We start from the raw sequence: 23,237 nt of genomic DNA, 5'->3' as shown, positions 1-23,237 counted from the left end.
TGTTTTTGCTTTTAGAAAAAGAAATATTTACAATATTTTCATAAAACTTTTATAACAAATTTTTAGTAGTATGTTGTTATTAACTGCTACCGGTGGTTAAAAAAAGTAATTTCAATAGTCAATTCAAATTAGATCAAATAATAACTTACCATTTATAGTTTGTTGTAAAATAATCAAACTTAATAACTATGGAATGACAAAAATATTATCGTTTGAGGTGTCTTATCTTATTTCGTTTCACATAAGATTTTTTTAATCCACGAAGGTGAACGTCAAAATGAAATTGCTTGTCAACGTCTTGTCTTATTCTGTCCCACCTAAAATGTATATATGCATTTTTTATTTAATATATATTTAAATTATTTATAAACATATAAGTAATTATTTATACACATATAAGTAATTTTTTATTTATCTGTACATGGCCATAATACTAGTAAAGAAAAGAAGAAAGAATCTAGATGGATGCTTATAGTTGTAGGGTCCAAGCCAACCTCAATTGCAAAATGAAGACGTGGAAATGGTTTCTAATGAAATATTTACAGTACTAGCATCAGTGTTAAACGTTAAATTTTTTACATTTAATACAAGAAACATAAAACCACCCTTACATCAAATTTCTCCAAATGCCAAAAAATTTTAGCATTTGGTTTAATAGAATTGTAGCCTGTAGGTACCATGTGCTATTATTTTTCTATTCTTTATTTTCCTTTTGTCTCTCCTCTCGATCACATGTCAGGTTTCTTATTTTGTGGTTGAGATATTTCGCTTTTCTTCTTTTTTTAACGTCAAGTGTTCTATTTTGTCAGTTTTTTTTTTTTAATAAGAAGTTGATCTTATTTTAAGATATTATAATGGTGATATGTTAAAAGTAAGAGATGTGACGTAAAGTGTATTTTCAAATGCTATGTTGAAATAAATAAAATAACATTTTGGTGTCTTAAAATAGATTGTTTTTTAGAACAACTGCTAGAGCTCTCCTAATCCTCTCCAATTGTGGATGGAGATCTATACATGTGGTAGTGAACAAGAGCAGTTCAATTAATGGAATTAATCCTCATAAATATAGTCATGATGAGTAGAACTTTATTATTATTTTTTTTTATGAATAAAAAATAGGTGAGCGGGGATGACCATTGTGGCAGATCTGATAGACGTGACTGACCATTGAGACACTGATAAGTAGAACTTAGAAGCAACAAATTATAGGAATGTAGGTGAGCACTCCATTTCATCTTTAAATCCAACCCTAAGGATTTGAGGTCCATCTGGTTGGAAGAGTGAAAAAGTAAAAAGATAAAAAATGGTGAGAAGATGGAAAAGTTGGAGGATATAAAATATCTTATTTTCTCTCTTTTTTGTTTGTTGAAAGTGGAAAAGTGGAAGGATGGAAAAAATGAGTTTGCATAAATTTAGTCATATACTCTTATTGAAGAATGATATTTAATTAAAACAAAAAAAAAGTGACAAATAATCATAAAAAAAGAGCAATCATCCAATTTTATTAAAAAAATGAAAATAATATCCCAAAAAAAGAAGTCACAATGTTACCGCCAGAAAAAAAGGAAAAAAAAAAAAGGTAACAGCCAAAAAAAAAAGAAAAGGCCAATGGTACTGAAAACAAAAGAAACAAAAAGGCAATAGCCCAGGAAAAAAGAGAAAAAAGAAAAAAAAAAAAAAAAAAGAAAGGCAACAGCCCAGAAAAAGAAGAAAAAAAAAAGGGCAACGTATTGCCCAGTAGAAAAAAGAAAAAAAGAAAAAAAAGAAAAAAAGCAACTTAAAAAATGTGCACATGCTATTTTTGTCAATTAAGAAAAAAATTATCCTTACTCAGTTTTCTCTCTATTTTAAGGAGAAAACTTTTTGGTGGACTTGGAGAGAAAATACATAGGCCTTACTATTTATTTTCATTTCTCCCCACCCAACTAAATACACTTAAAAAGAATATCCTTCCTATTTTGTCTTCAAAATTTTTCATTTTCCTATTTCACCTCCAAACAAACACATTCACATATTTGAGAATGAGTGATTGGCGTTCACGCGCACAGCACTCAAGTAGCATAGTTACGAATTACGATGCTAAATTGACAATTGTTGGTAATTCAAACAGGCTTGAAGGATTCTTTTACAGCTACTGGCCCAAGATCTCCTCTATGAGCCCATTGCGGACGGAATTGTTTATGGACTTGAAGAAACGTTCTTTCATTAAAAAAAAAATATATATATATAATTATCTATACTATTAATAATAGGATTTTTTTTTTCGTCTTCAATTTTTAGCATAACAAAATATTCTTATACAAATTTTGAAATAACATATTCTTTAGTTAAATTTTTTTTCTACAAAAAATTAAAAAAGATAAAAAACAGTAATATTATTTCATGTACAAAATCGCTATTCTCACCATCTATTTATATTCAAATGTCTAATTTCTATGTGTATTTTTTATCTATTTGAATTCAAATACTTCAATTATTTTGTGCTTCACAAAAAAAAAAAAAAACCTACCTCACCTAAAAAGTAAAAACTACTCATCTTATTCGAAATTTCTATGTTTTTTTTTTTTTAAATTCTTTAAAACAGTTCAGAATTTTTGTTATCCAAAGTCTATACAGTTATCACAAATCTCCATCTATCCACACTAACGTATATTATCTTTCTTTTGTTCAAATCTCAATTTTTTTTTACTTATCACAATTCTTATCCCAATCAATAAATTTAAATTTCCTATTGGGTTTTAACTTCTTACAGTTTTCTACCTCATTTTTAAGCATTATTTCATGTTACCTTACCTCTTTCTTAAAAAATAAAAAAATACATATGGTTATTTATATATCACTTTTAAGTATTATAACACTAAACAAAAAAAATAAAAAAATGAAAAAGATATTGCACACACAAAGCGGGTGTAATAGGCCAAAAACGTATTGACCCCTTGTGATAGATTAAGTTGATTAATTAGTCAAGTTATTAATTAATCAAATTAACATGCAAATTACGTGGTAGCACTAAAAAATCACCAATTAAACTAAGTATGCAACAGAAAATAAATGACACGGTGATTTGTTTACGAATGAGGAAAACCTACACGGCAAAAACCCCACCGAGTGATTTTAAGGTCACCACTCCCGAAATTCCATTATTATCACAACAAGCGGTTACAAGTAAAGAAATCCCAAGTACCTTACCAACCTATAATTGAACCCTTACCCCAATACCCAATTGGACTTGTTCTGTAGTGACAATTTCTTCTTTCAATGCACGACTTCCAAGTATGTGACTAACCAATTGCGCGGATCCTAGTACGCGACTTCAATCACCAACTAGAGAAGATTGTTGGCTGCAAAGTTCTTCAATTCATCCACACAATGAAGATCAAGAAGATACTTAGTTACAAAACCCTACGGTGCAAAGACACAACAACTTCTTCACGAGAGATGAACTAGGGCAAGAACTTCGTCTCAAATCACAATTTGCATGAACAATTATTTCTCAATGCTTGTGCAACTTGTGTCCCTTTGACGGCCCTTAAAATAATCCATTTATATGTCTAGGGTTAGGAGAAAAGAAGGCCCAAAAACACATTCACAGATTGGAATCAAAACAGAACTTAGAATCTATTTTTCTTAAATCTCGACAAATAGAGGTATCGAGATGTTGTCGAGCAGCTATCAAGCCACGGACTGGAACAGCTTTTTAAATTTCGACACATGCTAGCTGTCGATCTAGTTGTCGAGTTTTAATGAACTTGCACTTTTCAGCTTGTTTCTTGGACAGACTTGATGACTTCAACACTTGATCTTGAAACACAGTTTTTTGAAGTATAAAACTCATCCTAATTCTACCCAATTACATGTAAAGTGCGTTTTGTCAAAGGATTAACCAATTACATAAATAAATGACATATGTTCTAAACAAGTGAAACACATATGTCCTAACAAGGTGTGATGAGTCTAGTTTTATTTTATCTATACTATATATAAGAGGATTCCTTTCAACTTGACTTTTATGTAGTTCAAAAATACCCTCATTAATGAAGAGTAACTTCATTTAGAAATATGGTCATAAATATTAAATAACAAATTTCATTTTGAATTCGAAAAGAAACTCCTAAAATTTAAGATTTTTTTTTTCGTTCACATTTTTAAAAAAAATATATAGTTTTTGCTTATCTCTAAAATTTATCATTTATATTTGTTTGAAAAATAAAATATATATTTCTAAATTATAATACATGCAATTTTGTAGGTTAAATAAGGCATTTATTATTTAAAAATATTTCCTATTCCTATAAGTTTTATATGTAGTGGAACATATATGAAATTATGTTCCATATTGTTTAAAATATATAATTATACAATTGTTTTATTTAAATGGAGAAAATTTTATTAAAAACCTTTCTTTTAAAAATACCATAATCGGTTGTCTAATTTGAATATATATATATATATATATATATATATATATATATATATATATATATATATATCCAAGATTTAAAAAAAAAAAATGCACAACTCCATTTCATGGAACACATATAACATGTTATATCAAGTTTAAGTTATTATATAAGTTTACAACTGTAGCATTGTTTTCCCAAATATAAGTATGATGCCTATATTATTGAAACTTGAATTGAATGTAATCTTGTGAATATCTATAATATTTATTAGATTTTTAAGACTCATATTTCTAATTTCTATTGTCTAATTTTTTTTAGCAAAAAATTAAAGAGTTTGGTCCCCCAAAAAAAAAAAAAAACCGTATTTTTGACCTAAAAATTAAGGAAAATTTTTTTTTGAGCCAAAAACTGAAAAAGCAACTTACAAAAATAATCAATTTACGGACCAATTAGTTCAAAATAGAGCTAATTGGACCAGAGCAAACCAAAGTAGACTGAAGTGGACCTAAGTGGAATGAAATGGATCATAGCAGATTGAATTGGACTGAGTAGGCCCAAGTGGACCGAATGGACCATGATGGACCAAAGTAAAACTATTGGATTGAATTGGCCCGAATGGACACAAGTGGACTAAAATGGACCAAATTGGAGCAAAATTGACTGAGTTGGATTGATTAGACCAAATGGAATGAATATGATAGAATTAGACTAGACCAAATGGATTGAAGTGGATTGAGTAGACTAGAATGGACCGAAATAAACTGCAGTGGACCGGTTAGATTGAAATGCTACATTGATATGGCTTAATTGGAGCATAGCAACAATAAAAAAAAAACACTACTCTTCAATTTTTAGATATTTTATAGATTTGAAAATGATAGAAATTGATCAAATATATTAATATGAATAGGAGAAGCCACATTGATCACCCTCTCCCAATTATTTTTTTATCTATATATTAAAAAAAGATGTTAATATAGATAGAATTATTTAGTTTAAGAATTATTTTTTATGATTTTTGGCATTAGTAAAAGAAATTTTATTAATGTTTGTTGCACACATCTTGTTGTACACATTTTGTAGTTTAAGAGTTCTTTTTATAATTTAGATTTTTTTTTTCATAAAAACACAATTTCACAATTTAATTAAAAATTGTATTTCAAATACACAATTTCAACCAATGTGGGGCGTGCACTCACCACACACACTTATGTGTAATAATCAGCCCTTTGAAAAAAATAACAAGTCACACCAAAATTTTTTACAAAGTATTTGTTTGAAACTCGTTTTTTAATTTATAAGCAAGCCTGGTACATGTGCAACAAATCTTTGTATTCATTCATGTGGACCAACATTAATATTACCACGTAGGTAGGTGGCAATAAAATTGCCTTGATTTTGACAAAAAAAACATTTGAGGAGAAATTTAAAAATTGGAGTCAAAAAACAAAGAAAAGCAAGGTACAATGGGTGTAATGCATGCAAAATGAGATGGATTGGATGGAGTGGCGTGTATAGTGTATACAAACAGCAGAAGTTGCAAAATTACAACTGAATACAAGAGTGGCCATCAGATTGTACGGAGAATAAAGCGGTTAAGAGAGAGTGCCAGTGCAACATTTGCTACGTTCCTTGCTCTGCGCACAGAACAATAACAGTGCGTGCAAAGTGGACAGTGCCAAATGGCAACAGTAAATGCTAATACTAACAAACACACACACACACACACTGCCTCTGCCTCATCTTCTTTCCATTTTCACTACTTTGTTATTAGTCACGGTCTGAGAGTCTTAGTCCACCACAGAGAAATTGAGATTGAGAGGTGACTCTGCTTTTGAGGTAAGAATTTTTTTACATAACAACAATCAAACATATTCATTCTTGCATTTCTTTTCTCTCTTTTGTTCTTCCCAATTTCTTCTTGCATTTGGGGTAAGAATTTTGACATAAGAACAATTAAACCGTTCACATTCATTGCTCATGCTCATCATATTCATGTTCATGCTTGCTTCTTCTTTTTTTTTTTTTCCTAATATTTCTTTATCTATATTCTTGAAAAAGTTGTACAGAGCATAAGGTACTACATAATGTTTATGAGGAAATGAATAAGGGAAAACAGGAAAAGATCACTATTTGCTCTATTCTTTCTTTCTTTCCTTCTTTTTCAATAGTTGTTTAGTTTTAATGGATTGCATTGAAAACTAACGGTGGCAGCCTTTGGATTTTTAGTCACCTTCAAAAGCCTCACTAAAAACCTTGTTTTTATTATTAAAAATTTTATGGGCAACATAGGATTTGCATTTTTTTTTTTTTAATACTAGTGGTTTGGACCTTATAGTATATAGATGACCCACTTGCTAATGTAACAGTAGCGTTTGAATATTTTCCCGTGGTTTCAATATTAGGTTCCATGGACTCCTGGACCTTCATTGTTCTTATATTTGCCTCTGGATTTCCAGTCAGCTTCAAAAGCCTCGCTAAAAAACCCTTCTTTTCTTTTTTTTCTTTTTTTTTTTTCTATTAAAAATTTTATGGGCAACACAGGATTGCCTTTTAGTATAGATGATGATACACTTACTAATGTAACAGTAGTGTTTGAATATTTTCCTGTGGTTTCAATATTAAGTTGCATAGACTAATAGATTACTAATGTCTCTGTTGCTCATCTTTCTTAGTTTGTATTGTGGCTACAATGGATCTCATTACTTGTCTTGTCTGTGAATCTTATAGTAATTTTCTCAAAGTTATGTGAATTACATTTCAGGAAATGGAGAATCTTGAATTCTTGAACAGTGATATTCCCTTTAATATCCTATGTCGTTTGCCTTCAAAGACTCTTCTTCAATTTAAGTGCGTTTCTAAAGGTTGGCACAAGCTTATATCTGACCGGTCCTTCATCCAGAGTCAATTACAAAAGCAAAAGCCTACCATATCAGGATTCATCTTCCAAGGGAAGTATCAGTGGTGCAATGAAGACATCAGAACAGTTAGCTACATTCCTGTTGTTGAATCACAAGGTGAAGGTGAAGGTGAAGGTGACAGTGATGAAAAAGTGCAGCAAAAGGGGTTTGATTTCCTTCCTGAGGATGTAGTGATGTTAGCATCATGCAATGGGATTGTATGTTGCCGGAGTTGCTTTCCTGATCAAGCTCAAGACCATGCTGTCTATGTGTGCAATCCCTCAAAAAAGGAGTGGATTAAATTACGATCAACTGCTGCACTTGACAATCTTAGCACCATAGGATTGGCGTTTGACCCAACTCGGGATCCCATAGACATTTCTACTAAATTCAAACTGGTTAGAATCAGGCAGTTGGAGATTGAGGAGGAGGAATTCTGCTATACTTTTGAAGCATATTCATTCGAAACTGGGGCATGGACAAAATCAAATGAGATCTGCCACTGCAATAACAATTTAGTCAAGAACAACAGTGTCTATGTTGGAGGGATTTTACATTGGCGAACAGATGGAGATAAAGTGCTCACATATGATGTAGAAAAGGAGCTATCTTGGTTGATTTCAGTACCAATCCCCGCAATGGAATTTGAGACCATCCCTCAAGCATGCATTGGAGATTCTGAAGGGCGAATGCATTATGCAATGGTCTCTGAAAAAGGACTTCACATATGGTTCCTTGAAGATTTTTTTGAATCCAAATGGACTCTCAAACACTCAAAATCTCTGCAGGAAATTGAAGAAGAGCATCCGCGGTTTTACAATCTGCATCAAAGAGTGACGGAAGCTGTGACTTATCATACGGAGCCATGGATGGTTCCGTTGGCGATTAAAGACGGATTGTTGTTACTTAGGGTGTCGACCAAGCTGTTTCTTTATGAAATTGAGACATGCAGTGTGAAGCAAGCTTGTTCACTTTCTAAGTTGGGTCCACATATTATGTTTTGTCCAGTGGTGCTACCCTACTCAATGAGTTTGGTGCCATTGAATCCACATAGAAAGCTGCCACTCTATTAGGATTTATATATATTTTTGGGTTTTAAAATGTAAATCAATCTCTAAGTTTGATTTTAGTCGCTAATGTTTGATAGCATTTTGAATCTCACCTTTCAGTTCATGTCCATTAATGAGACGCCTTTTGTGGGTTCTAGTCAACTCATCTTGTAAAGTCTCTTGTACCTTTAAAATTGTTGTCAACATTTAGGATTGAGGTATTAATCAAACCAACTTGTCTATTTACTTTCATAGATACTGATCTAATGTACATTATTGCATCTTATTTTGCCCATACCTTGAATTGAAATTAGAATTATCTCATAATCTCTTTGGTTTACATAATTGTAAGAAATGGAACTCAGGAAAGGGCTTCTATCAATTTTGAGGTAATGCAGTTTGCTGTGGCACTGACACTGATCTGCTGTGCTGTATATGCAAGTATTCTTTAATAACCCAAGTTTTGTGAGTAATTAAATATGTAAAACTTGAAGCAGAAATTATCATTAAAAAACTCAGATGGAAATGATTGCGGGACATGGTCTGAATGTATATATAAACCAGGTTTAATGCAGGGAATCAGGAGGCAGGGGCCTCATAGTTGCAGAGCATGCACTGGTAGGAATACTAAAGACAATTGATGACATTCTGGTACTCCTCCAGGAATACAAAACTCTGAAATTTCAAGATCAAATATACCCATCTTCTGATGCAAAACCATTATTTAATTTTGAAGCCCTCATATTGGACATTATCCCCTTCCTAGTTTAGGTTGTTAACCGTCCTTTGGATCTGATACTGTTGTCTGGAGGCTCAGTGAACTACTTATGCAACCCATTTTCAATCATAAGCATTAAGGATTGTATTGGTGTCTTGAAATTAATGGGCCACCACAGTGGTAAGCTGCATTTCTTTGAATAGCTTTTTGCAGCTATTCTGTTTGTGTTGAGTCTGGTTTAGACTAGCTGCGTTGGTTGTTTCAATGTGTTGCAGATGTTTTTTGCTTGTGTTGTGTGAAGGTCGCACTCTTTTGAATTATATTTTCTTGGTTTGTTTTGAATTTTCCTCATTCATCCTCCGAAAAAACGTTTATCCTACTAGTCACCAATAAAATAAGGTAAAAAATAACATAAATAGTATTCATTCAGACTATTTTTTGGATTGCTTGGATATAGCTCATCCCTCGTTTAATGGTTAGAGTTTCAAATTCCTTTTAACATGTTATATCTCCTTGAATTGAGATTCAACTATTAAGGTTCATAATATGTCATTGTCATTGTTGTCTATTGTAATCAAACTATTTTATAATTATGCCTTCTTTCAAACTTCTAACTTCTAATTGATGCCTGTTTCCTTGAATAATCCCTCTATGGCAGACATTGGACTTCTGATCTCATCTTTTGAAATTCTGCCTCCAAGAAAAAAGGTGTGGGCAACAATCAGGCAAAATTATATCAAGGTTGATAAGAAAGAACCCATAGAAACTCATAATGCCAAACAGAATAACCAAATAGTTATACCGGATGCTAGGGTGCGGAAAATAATCAACTCACCAGGGCTCATTTATTCCTCCAGCCACAATAAACAATCCCCATTTACAAGGAATTTCGGAGAGCACTTAGTAATGCAAGCAATGATTTTGGATAGCCAAGGGAGTAAGTCTTTCCCGTTTGCATATTATTTCCAATGACAACATCTTCCTGAATTTGACTTCAAATATTGGATTGACGCTTTATTAGGTTACAAATTTTGAAATATTTATTGTCAAAATCATATCACATGATTCAGTCCATTGATGTTTGTCACCTTTTCCTTTGTGAGTTTGTATTGCATAATTTGGTATATGTGGTAATTCAATCTAATTCCCCTGAGAACTAGTTCAAAAATAGAAATATGAAGATGATGCATCGCCTGCTTGAAGAAGCTTCTAACAAGGAAATTTTGTAATTAAAATGAAATGGACCAGTTAATCTCTTCACTAGCAAGAAGCACTTGTTGACGACAGATCAGATGTGACAAATCCTGATCCGGTGCCAACTGTTGAAGGTTGATCAAACATGATAAATCTACTTACTGTAAATGGAAGTGCTGATGGTTGAGGAAGGTTTATCAATTTGCTTGCAAGCATGAGTACGACCATTGACATGGTAGGTCTATCATTAGGATCTTCTTGAACACATAACAATGCAATATGGATCAATCTCAGTGCCTCACTTTTAGGACAAGTATCAACTATGGTCTGATCTATAAATTCCAGTCCTTTGCCATCATTCCATAGTCGCCATGCCTATTGGTAAATTTATTTTTAGTTCACAATAATAAGAAAAAACATAATTTGAGCTCAAAAGATATGGAAAAGAGACGTACATATGACAGAAGGCTTTCTTCACGCTCTGGATGATAGAAGCCGCTGTTCTTTTTTCCACTAGCAATTTCTAGCAGTAGAATCCCGAAGCTATAAATGTCAGACTTTATTGAATAAAGTCCCTTCATTGCATATTCTGGCGTCATGTATCCACTATGGGAAAAAATATGTATTATGATATAGGTTTCAATCACAGTAAAAGAATGAAAGAAAAATTTTCCTAAATGTAATATACTATCTTTAAGAGCATAAGTTACATTGACATAACCATGACTTGCGAAAGTTGGCTTTCTTCCTTTGCAATTCCCTCTTCTCACACTTTAAATCACTATTGACATTGTAGAGTTTTCCACATGATTTTACTGCTAAATTTTTTAATGTGTTTAAAACAAAATTGCAAAATGTAGAGGGGAAAATCAAATGAACCTCCCCTCTCCCATAACATGTACGTGAGGGACCAAACTTTTTTTTGATCATGTCTTAACAATTTGCCATATTAGTGATTATGGAAATAAAATTTATGAAGGGAATGATTACTATGTACCCACAACTCTGATTATGTTGGCTTCAATTTGATTGCCCCCAAAAATCCTAGCAGTGCCAAAATTTGATATCTTTGGGTTCATTTCATCATCTAGCAATACATTACTTGCTTTCAAATTCCTATGGATGATTTTGAGCCGAGAGTCCTCATGAAGATAGAGAAGTCCCTTTGCAATCCCATTGACAATGCTTGTACGTTTAGCCCAGTCTAGTTCTTTACATTTCTTTGGATCTGTATTGTAATAATGGGGCAAAAGTTTCTTTCATATAGGACACTTTTGCCATATAATTTCCAACAATAAATGATGTTGTGTATGTGTTTGAGAGAGAGAGAGAGAGAGAGCAAACCAAACAAGAAGACATCAAGACTAGTGTTGGCCATGTACTCATAGATTAGAAGTTTTTCTTCTCCTTCCAAGCAGCATCCCAAGAGCCTTACTAGATTCCTATGCTTAAGTTTTGCAATTAAAATCACTTCATTCTTGAACTCTTCAAGACCTTGTTTTGATTTCATTGAAAGCCTTTTAACTGCTATTTCCTTTCCATTAATCAACTTGCCTTGGAAGCATTTTAAACTTCATCAACAAAAAATGATCACGTAGTATTGGTAGACATACTTTGCTACATGTTACAATGGTACGGTTCACTGATAGCTGATTTCTCCGAAAATCGAATGATCCTAACTATTATTGTTATGTATTAATTTCAAATGCAAATGATCCAATAATTTCTAAAGATGAATGATATATATTAATTACTATGCTTTTTTTACCTTGTACACTGGGCCATAACCACCTTCTCCAAGTTTATTGGCATCAGAGAAATTGTTTGTAGCAGTCAATAATGTTTAAATTGAAGTAATTCATTTCTCCTCTGTTGTCATCATCCCTTCCATAGATACTACAGTCTAAGTGCATTAAAAGTGAACCTGATAAATTATTTCGTAATGGAATTTCTTGGCTTTTATCTGCATTTGAGTAATAAATTAGATAAAACAAAATTAATGAAAATCTAGAAATACAAATTTTAATAGAACTTACGAAAAAAAAAATCAAATCTTTTGATAGATTGGCTAAACTGAATCTACCTAAATTTCTTTTCCTCCTGACAGATGATGAATAAAACCAGAAACCCAAGGCAGCTGCAACTATTGCAATTGATGCAATTGATGATATCACTATGATTACTGTCTTTTTTGTCTTCTTTCCTTCATCTCCTGTTGCTCATCATAGAATACACCCTAAGTTTGCTTAAAATAATTGTAAGTCAATGAATCTACTATATATGAATAATTGTAAGGACATAAGCTGCCCAAAGCCCTAACTGTCACATATAAGACAAATATATTTAGTACAGAAATAAGCACAAAGAACTTCTTCAAGTTCTAGACTAAAACCTTAATGTTTGTGAGTTTGAATGGATGTTTCCCTAGCTTCTTTATCCCAATTACTTCCCAGCAGTTCTAAAACAGCTATTATCCTTTAGCCTTATGTTTAGAATAAAATTTCCCTTTCATTCAGGTCCTTCTTAAATAATTTTGTTTGGTTTACTACAGTTTTTATCATTTGGAACACTAAATAATGAAATTGATCATCTAAGACGAATACTCTACAACTGTTTGGCACACAGAAATGAAGTGGATAATTGTTATCTCAACCAATATTCCAAGTTATTGAAATTTTCATTCAAAGGATTAAAAATTTTCAGTTTATGAAAATTCAATAGTTGATGTAAATGATGTGGTACTGAAAATTATTTTAAATTTATAACATTTAATCCAAAACATTATATAGATTCATTTGTGGTGAGGATCCTAAGACTTCTTTGTCCACCTCCCTCACATATAGCAAATAATTCTTCACAAACCCTTCCATGGGCGGGGGAGGAGAAGAGAGAGAGGGAGAGAAGAGTCTTGTAGTTCAATTAGTACTTACGTTTGTTCAAACTCTCTTCTTAACCATCAATCCAAACAACAAAGAAAATTACAAATCTACACGTCTTACCTGATGATTGAAGTGGGGCGGTGGTGCTGGTGGTGAAGGCGGCAGCACTGGTGGTTGTTGAAAGAAAGAGTAGGTCTCATACCTTAAAATTCAACTTGGGGTTATGATACGCAACCCTGTTTTCGATTGGCAACAAATCTCAGCATCCTTGATCAACTGGCTTAAGCAACTGCTGCAACCCATAAGTTTGATCAGATCCATTACTTGCTGTCAAATTCCCATCACGAAACAACATATCCTCCTTTATTGCTGTCCCTGTTAGAATGTTCAATAGAGCAATCGCACTAAAGTTGGGCTGATCAGGTGAGGTTGTGTTCCCGACATTCCCAATGAGTACCTCTGGAGAAGTTTGTACCTGTCCAAAGAAATTAATATTGGAATAGCGTAACATGCATGCACCGTACCAAATGATTGCACTATTATTAGATGGACACCGAGTTGTGATGTCTTGCATAGCTGACACAACTTTGGCAGGTACTATTAGAAACATCACCCCGGCAGAGAAAGAGACAACTACTATTAGAAACTCAAATTGTTACAATGGATAAAGTCACAACTACTCTTGTCGTCTACAAAGAATCTTGTGAAATGAATGAGCCGTGTAAACATTCAATTACGCTTTCATTTTTTCTTTTTTTGAGCTCCATTGACTTTTGAGCTACGATGAGTAAGGTCTAGGTGCGAGCTTAATTAACTTTCTTAGAGCACTTGCATGAGTATTTGTATAATAAAAAAAGTATTGTATTTGTCAATTAAGTTCAAAATCTCTTACATTAGTCAGCGCAAAGTTGTGTAAAAACATATGATTGTTATAGTAATTATGTAAATTTAGATTGACATTTTATACATATATATATATATATATATATATACACACACACACACATTTACGTATTCTAAGGATGAATGAAAAGACTGAATAGTGGTTGTTAGAAATAATATAAATAATTGATATTTTAATAAAATGTAGTATAAAATAGATAATTTGATATTGAATGTTTTGACAAGTGAGTATAAAATAATAATAAAAAGTAAATTTTTATACTAAAATAAACATTTTTTTTTTGGCTCAAATTGTCGAGAATACTCTTGATAGTTGGCAGGCTACATAATCTATATATTACTAAAAGCTGAAGCGTAGCGTTTAATGATGTTGCACTCACGTTGAGCCACGTCAGCGCTCACGCTGAGCCACGTCAATGCCCACGTCATTATCTTTTTTCTTTCCATTTTCTTTTAATTATTTTTTATATTTATTTATTTCATATTTACACTTCTTCAACCTTTCTCCCTCCCTTACTTTTTCATCTCTCCACTACTTCTCCAACATTTCTCCTTCCCTCACCTACTCATCTCCCCACTACCATCTACATTAATATCATTCTTCATCTTTCCCTTCATCTTCCTCTATTTTTGTCTCTTCTTATTCACACACTCTTACTATAAATTTGTCACTATCTCTTTCATTCTATGCATAGTTTTCCCTTACAAAAAAAAGGTTCTCTCTCTCTCTCTCTCTCACACACACACACACACACATACACACACACACACAATTTTTGGGTGAATTTTTATTTTTTATTTTTCTTGCATCTTCGCTTTAGGTTGATAATTTTTTATATTCTTTAATCTACTTTAGGCTAATGCGATTCAGTTTTGTTTTTTTTTAATTGTTGTGTTTTTTTTTTCTCTCTTTGATTGTTAAATATTATCCTATATTGCGTTATAAATTGTTAAATATAAAAATATAATATTGCATTTAATACTACTGCACTCACGTTTAGCCATGTCAGCGTCCACGTCATTAACTTTTTTCTTTCCATTTTCTTATAATTTTTTTTATTTTTTTATTTCATATTTACACTTCTCCAACCTTTTTCCCTCCCTTACCATTTCATTTTCCCACTACTTCTCCAACTTTTCTCCTTCCCTCACCTTCTCATGACTTCACTACCCTCTACATTAATATCATTCTTCATCTTTCCCTTTATCTTCCTCTATTTTTGTCTCTTCTTATTCACACTCTCTTACTATAAATTTGTCACTATCTCTTTCATTCTATGTATAGTTTTCCCTTACAAAAAAAAAGGTTCCCTCTCTCTCTCTCTCACACACACACATACACACACACACACACACAAAATTTTTGGGTGGATTTTTATTTTTTATTTTTCTTGCATCTTCGCTTTAGGTTGATAATTTTTTATATTTTTTAATCTACTTTAGGTTAATGCGATTCAGTTTTTTTTTTTTTTTTTTTTATTGTTGTGTTTTTTCTCTCTCTCTCTTTAATTGTTAAATGTTATCCTATATTGTGTTATAAGGGATTAAATATAAAAATATAATATTATTCTACTACATAGCATGATTTGAAAATTTTAATTTGGTAGCTATTGTAATTTAATAGCATGATTTTTATAGTGCTCAATTTAGATGTTAAACTATGAAACTTTAATCATTTTTTTTTTATTTTTTAATCCTTTGTAGTGGACAAAATATTCTTAATAATTGTATTAGAAGTACTCTATAATACCATTTCTTTAGAGAAAAGCAAAAGTTGGCTAAAAAAAATTATTGAATGAGAGACAAATATTATCTTTCACAATTTTACTTTAATTATTATTATTATTATTATTATTATTTTATAACAATGCATATATAGAAATTTAATTCTTAAAATTTTCTAATAATTGTTTATTTGATAATATGTTTTGGGTGGACGAAATTACAATTTATGCAAAGAAAATAACCTTAGTAGATTATAAACAACAAATTGTTTTCCTTATTGGTCCAATTAATCATAGTTAAGTTTTATTAATTTTTTAGTTACTTTTTTCAGTGTTTTGGATTGCAGGCAAAAAAAAAAAAAAAGTTTGAGAAAGTTTGTTTAAAACTAAAAGAATAATTTCCAAATTTTATATATTTTTTTAATGATTCACAAAATGTTATAAATAACTTTTATTAAAAAAAAAATAGTACAACAAAAATTATTAAATTCATGATTTATGATTATTCCTATATTACATTTATGATTATTCTTATAATAAATAAATATATAATTACAAAATACATTACTGTTTATTAAATTAGTTTAAATTGTATAAAAATAATTAATAAAACCACCATAAAAGTAATTATCATGCGCAACACGCAGGTTCACGACTAGTGATGCTTAATAACAGTGATTATAGATTAGCAAAGCTGGGCTGTACAACTGTCATCCCAAAATAACCTCTTTTTTTTTTTTTTTTTGAGAATGATCCCAAAGTATAATTTTTTTTTTTATTAACCCAAAGTATAACTTGATTGAATTGAATTGGCTCTAACAAATAAAACACTATTTGTACTTTTTTTTTTTTTTTACACTACATTAATCAATACAAGCCACATTTTATTTTATGGATAAATTGCAAATTACACCCATGAAGTTTGGGGTTAACTTGATTTTACATCCCAAAGTTTCAGAAACTTGATTTTACACCCTGAAATTTGATTCCGTTAGCAATTCACCACCACAGTTAAGTTCTGCTGTTAAGTGACATATCATCATTCTGATGTGTTCTACTTTTGCCAAATAAGCATCAAAACTATGTCATTTCAGCCTAAAATTAAAAATACCAAATTAGAACAATCACTTACCCAAACCACAACCAGCTCCTCTGCCCAACAACAATCACTTACCCAGTCCTTTGCCCAGTAACAATCACCCATAACACGGATCCAAATCACTGCTGCACCACCTGCCACCCCATCAAAATCACAACAAATCCATAGCAACCACCACACCATAACCCCCATGAAAAAACCACCACATCAGCCACCTGCTGATCTAAAGAAACCTAATCAGCACCCACAGCAAAAACCCACATACAACAACGATCCCAAAACAAAAATTTGGAGAAAAACCCACTATCAATCCATGTCAATCTTTGCCATGATCAGAGTTGCCACTGCCGCCGAACCCCAACAAACCATCACCGATTTGTTTTCTATTTAACTCAATGGAGATAATCTCACAATCCACACCGATCTAAGCTCCATGCCAATCTGAGAATGAGGACTGTTTGGTTCCAGCAACAAATCAATCACCCAATTTTTTTTTTACAAAAACCCCACCAATGCCAATTAACAAAAACCCCAAAAATCTAAGACTTACAAAGCCAAATCTGAAAAGAGACACACGAGAAGAGCAGCTCACAGAGCTGGGGAAGTCTAGATATTAAGACTGCAAAGAAGTCTTGCACACAATTAGCTAGTGGTACAGCAGGTAGTGCATCTGCTACTGATGCTAAGAGCATTAGACAGGCCACGAGGGCAGCAAGCACGACTCGAACTGAAACTGTCTTAGCAACTGGAGAGAAAGTTTCAAGGAAATCAAGCCCTTCCCTTTGAGTGTATCTTTTAGCAACTAGCCTGGCTATGAATCTTTCAACACTCCCATCTGGGTTAAGCTTGACTTTGTAAACCCATTTGCAGCCAATGGGAGTTTTACCAGGAGGCAAGGTAGTCACAACCCAAGTGTTATTCAGCTCAAGGGCTTGAATTTCTTTGTCCATGGCAGCCCTCCAAAGTGGATCCTGAACAACTTGGGAAAAAGTGGCAGGTTCTTTGGGGCTGGACATAACTGCTAGCAAGTAAGAATGATAGCATGGCTCTAAATGAGAATAAGTAAGACATTGATCAATGTCATAAGGAGCACCAGCTGCAATAGTAGCACAAGCATAGTCCTGCAAATATGCAGGAGGTCTGATATCTCTAGTAGACTTTCTCAGAGGCACTGGAGGCACTGAAGCAACTGGTGAAGGAGAAGAAGGCATTGGATCAAGAACAGGCACCTGTATAGGACTAGAAGAAGGAATGTGGGAAGAAGGTAAAGCATTAGGAGTAAACTGAAAAGAAGGAGATTGATAATCAGCAACTTCCAAGGAAGATGGATCAGAGATGCTAATGGGGGTAACAAAGTTATCAATACCAGTAGGACAAGGAGCTGCAACATCAGAGTGAAGAAAAGGATCTGCAATAGAGGGTGAAACAGAAGCAAAAGGGAAAGAATGCTCATGAAAAACCACATCCCTAGACAAAAACACCCTATTGTTGGACAAATCTAGAACCTTATATCCTTTGACCCCAAAAGGATATCCCAAAAAAACACATTTAACAGCTCTAGGGGCAAATTTAGACCTATGATTAGAAAGGGTGGAAGCAAAACATAGGCAACCAAAAACTCTTAAATGTGCATAGCTAGGAGAATGACCAAATAATACCTCAAAAGGAATTTGATTTGACAAAGCAGATGAGGGAATTCTATTGATCAAATAGACAGCTGCTAGTATAGCATGACCCCACAAATGCAAAGGCAAATGGGATTGAAACATGAGAGCTCTTGCCACATTTAAGATGTGTTGGTGTTTCCTCTCAACAATTGCATTTTGTTGAGGGGTTTCAACACAACTTAAATGATGCAAGATGCCTTTTTTAGCAAAAAAATCTTTCATGATGAACTCAGTCCCATTGTCAGACCTTAAGATTTTAATTTTCTTAGAAAATTGAGTTTCCACCATAGTGCAAAATTGTTCCAAAACAGATTGTGTTTGAGATTTTTGCTTTAACAAATATACCCAAGTGCATCTAGAGTAGTCATCAACAATGGTTAAAAAATATTTGCAATTATCAATAGTAGAAACTGAGAAAGGTCCCCACAAATCACAATGAATCAGCTCAAAACAAGATTGAGACAAATGTGAACTTTTATTAAAGGGTAAACGTTTTTTCTTTGCAAGTGGACAAATATCACACTCAAAGTTCTCAACAGGAATGAAACCAGAAACATCACTTGGTTTTATTGAAGCCAATTTAGCATTGGACAAGTGACCCAATCTGGAGTGCCAGATGGGAATTTGTGAACTATTTACAGAAGCTGCAATGAAAGATGTAGAAGTACAGCCCTTGTCCAGTAAGTAGAGCCCATTGCTTTCTCTACCCAGACCAAGTGTGCTCCAATGAGCAAGGTCCTGAATAAAGCATAAAGTTCCAAGAAAAATGAGGCAACAGGCAGTGGACTTAGCTAATTGACTTACAGAAATGAGATTAAAGCTAAATGATGGAACACGAAGAACATTGTGAAGTATAAGATGTTCAGAAATTTTCACAATGCCAATATGAGCAACAGAAGCAACTTCTCCATTAGGTAAATTGACAAAAGTGTTCAAGGTAGAAGTGATAGTAGTGAAACATTCAATGGAATGTATCATGTGATCTGTGGCCCCTGTGTCAATGACCCAGTCTGAGGCTTGAAAGGCTTTTCTATTAACTGTTTTAGCAGAAAAGATGGAATGTTGCAAGGAAGGAATCAAAGGATTACCTGACATTGTGTCAACAAAAGGAGAATAAGCACTATTTGAGGATGTCAAGGCTGTGGAAGGCACACCAGTTGCAGCAGGTACACCAGTAACTCCAGATAGCATGCTAGAGACTGCAGCACTTGTACTAACACTTGCAACATGATGATTAGCACCTTGATCATGTCCAGAGTTAAAAAGAGCCAACAATTGCTCACATTGTGCTTTAGAAATAGGGCACTGAGCAGCTGCATTAGAAGGTACTTCCACAACTTGACCTTGAGGATAAGAAACTTGATTGGCATTGGAATTAGGCTTTCCTTTGTGCTTGTAACCTGGTGGATACCCGTGTAGCTTATAACACTTGTCTACAGTGTGTCCAAGCATGTTACAATGAGTACACAAAGGTCTCTCCTTCTTAGGACCACCTCTATTACCTGAATTCCCCTTAGCATTGGCATACATTGCCACTGAATCAGGCCTAGGTGTGAAGGTAGAGCCATGACCAATGCCTTTATGAGATTCTTCTTGGAGAATAAGAGCATACACCTTGCTCATTGAAGGAAATGGCTCAAGCATGAGAATGTGACTTCTCACTGTCTCAAAGATCTCATTTAGCCCCATTAAAAACCTCATCACATAAGATTTCTCGTGTGCAATGCTCAGGATTTTCATTGCTCCACATGTGCAAACTGGTAGAGGTTCATAATGAATCAGTTGATCCCAAATCTTCTTGAACTTAGAGTAATACTCTGTCACCGATAATTTTCCTTGAGTAATTTGTGAAATTTCTTGCTGGAGATTATAGATTTTTGGTCCATTTCCCTGTGAAAAGACACGCTGCAACTCAAGCCACATCTCCCTCGCAGTCCCATAGTACATAATACTGCTTGACACATCAACATGCATGGAGTTAATCAACCAAGATAGTACCATTGTATTGCAACTTTCCCAATCTTCGTACAAAGGAGATTCAATCTCAGGTTTAACGATCTTGCCATTCACGAATCCTATCTTTTTCTTGGCAGTTAGAGCTAGAACCATAGCCCTAGACCAAGATTGATAGTTCTTCATCCCCAACAACGGTTGTGTGACTAAGATGTTTCCTGGATTTTCACTTGCACTAAGGAAAAATTGATTGGGAGAATGAGACTCTGTGTTGGATTGAGGAATTTGCCGCATGGATTGATTATGCACAGGTTCAGATTCACTTCCTTCAACAGAAGCCATTGATGCCTTTTACGAGCTTGAATGGAAATGAAGAGAAAAAAAAACTTTCAAGATTCAATTTCTTGAAGTAATCTCTGTTTGTTAAGCAAGAAAAAAAAAAATTGTAGCAAATCTAGCACATACTAGGGCTCTGATACCATGAAAAACAGGGAGACTAAATAGAATTGGGATCTTTCATTGATTGAGAGAGTCAATTACAATGAGAGTGAATGAATTACAAATTGAAATGAATTGAATGAATAATAATCTACACTATTCTCTGTTTATATACAAAAGGTAAGATAACTAACTTTACAAGTTGGTGCCAAAAATCTGTTATTTGAAAACTTCTAGAAGCTATACACGTGGCAAGTCCAAGTAACTAACTCCTGGATTTGTGGAATTAACTGTCTCAACATTCCTAGATGCAGAACTCATGATGTGGCATAGACTCAATCAATTCCAAGACTGTTGAGCTAACTCTGTTCTCTGATGCAAGCTTCACTGCTTGAGTAGGGCACACCTCATCAGCAAAAGCTGTGTTGCTTGCTGCCCTCGTGGCCTGTCTAATGCTCTTAGCATCAGTAGCAGATGCACTACCTGCTGTACCATTATCAATATTTTTGCTTCTAAGGTTGAATATCCCCATACTGATGTAACTGATCAAAAGGCAAGAGATATACTCTTGAGGGGGAGTATTAAGACTGCAAAGAAGTCTTGCACACAATTAGCTAGTGGTACAGCAGGTAGTGCATCTGCTACTGATGCTAAGAGCATTAGACAGGCCACGAGGGCAGCAAGCAACACAGCTTTTACTGATGAGGTGTGCCCTACTCAAGCAGTGAAGCTTGCATCAGAGAACAGAGTTAGCTCAGCAGTCTTGGAATTGATTAAGTCTATGCCACATCATGAGTTCTGCATCTAGGAATGTTGAGACAGTTAATTCCACAAATTCAGGAGTTAGTTACTTGGACTTGCCACGTGTATAGCTTCTGGAAGTTTTCAAATAACAGATTTTTGGCACCAACTTGTAAAGTTAGTTATCTTACCTTTTGTATATAAACAGAGAATAGTGTAGATTATTATTCATTCAGTTCATTTCAATTTGTAATTCATTCACATTGTAATTGACTCTCTCAATCAATGAAAGATCCCAATTCTATTTAGTCTCCCTGTTTTTCACTAGACGTCGCCATCGAGGCCGTCTGAAGGCGTCGCCATGGTCGCCCGGAGCCGCCGTCGTCGCTTGGGTTCACAAGAGCCGATGGGTTCAGTCTATCTGGGTTCACAGGTGCAATCGGAGCTAGGGGAGGTCTGGCCGCGTGGGGCTCATCGAGCTGAAGAGAGTCCTTCAACGGACTGACTCACGCTAGAAGTTGCAAAGCAGAGGAGCTGGATTCTTGGGTTTTGTTTTGGATTTTAGAGTTTAGTATTCACGGTGTCGTTTACGTTAGATGCAAGTATTTTAATTTTAGGCTGAAACGACATAGTTTTGATACTTATTTGGCAAAAATATAACACATCAGCATGATGACGTGTCACTTAACAGCAGAACTTAACTGTGGGGGTGAATTGCTAACGAAACCAAACTTTAGAGTGTAAAATCAAGTTTTTAAAATTTTGGGGTGTAAAATTCAGTCAACCCCAAACTTCAGGGGTGTAATTTGCAATTTACCCTTATTTTATTTTTATTTTTTTAAAAACTCAATATTTCATAAAATTTTTGGGTAAATTAATTCATTTTTAATAGAAAATGCATGAGAACACTACCATTATATTTGATAGATATTTATCAATTAAGCAAAATTTAGGTATAATACTTAAGTGTTGTTTCTTAGGTTTCTCCTTTAAAATTTAGCCATGTGGTTGTACTTAACTAAAAATTCATTTTCATCCCATGAGAAAAAGCTACACGGTTAAATTTTAAGAGTGAAACCTAATGAGCAATACCTAAGTATAGTACTTAAGTTTTCTTCGTAGAGCATTAGCATTGAGGGAGGTTAGGTTTGAATTGTAGGTAGTGGTTGGGTTTGAATTGTGGGTCCTTTAGGTGGTGGTTTGGTTTGAATTAGTGTGGATTGTTAATTGGTGTGGGTTTTAATCGGCTGTGAGTTGTTGAATCGTTGTGGGTGGCTATGGGTTGTTGAATTGGGGTGGGTTTGAATCGGTGTGAGTTGCTAAATCAGTGTGAAAGAATAAAAACTAAAATAGTGGGTGTATTGTAGAGTGAGATGATATAATAATTAAAAATAGTAACTTTTATAATTTTTTTAAGAGTAAATTATACTAAAGACCACCTGAACTTCTTTTTCCAGCAATATGATACAACAAATTTCATTCCGTTAGCAAATATATATATATATATGCTATCTATTCCGTTGAATTATTCCATAAAGGGGGAAGGACGACAGTGCAGAAGGCAGAAGC

The 23,237-nt window shown here is 33.6% G+C and overlaps 1 protein-coding gene and 1 pseudogene across 1 annotated transcript; one reads left to right on the top strand and one right to left on the bottom strand.

Moving 5' to 3' along the window:
* Nucleotides 1–7,167: 7,167 nt before the first annotated feature.
* Nucleotides 7,168–8,493, top strand: LOC142633578 (F-box protein At5g49610-like). The gene has a single exon (XM_075807822.1). The coding sequence runs from the start codon at nt 7,171–7,173 to the stop codon at nt 8,374–8,376; it is 1,206 nt and encodes a 401-aa protein (XP_075663937.1). The 5' UTR covers nt 7,168–7,170; the 3' UTR covers nt 8,377–8,493.
* Nucleotides 8,494–9,537: 1,044 nt separating this feature from the next.
* Nucleotides 9,538–14,475, bottom strand: LOC142635722 (cysteine-rich receptor-like protein kinase 10; annotated as a pseudogene).
* Nucleotides 14,476–23,237: the final 8,762 nt, after the last annotated feature.

Source organism: Castanea sativa, chromosome 5, assembly GCF_040712315.1.
Source record: "Castanea sativa cultivar Marrone di Chiusa Pesio chromosome 5, ASM4071231v1".
In the NCBI taxonomy this organism is placed as follows: domain Eukaryota; kingdom Viridiplantae; phylum Streptophyta; class Magnoliopsida; order Fagales; family Fagaceae; genus Castanea; species Castanea sativa.
This window is presented reverse-complemented; position numbering and strand designations above follow the sequence as displayed.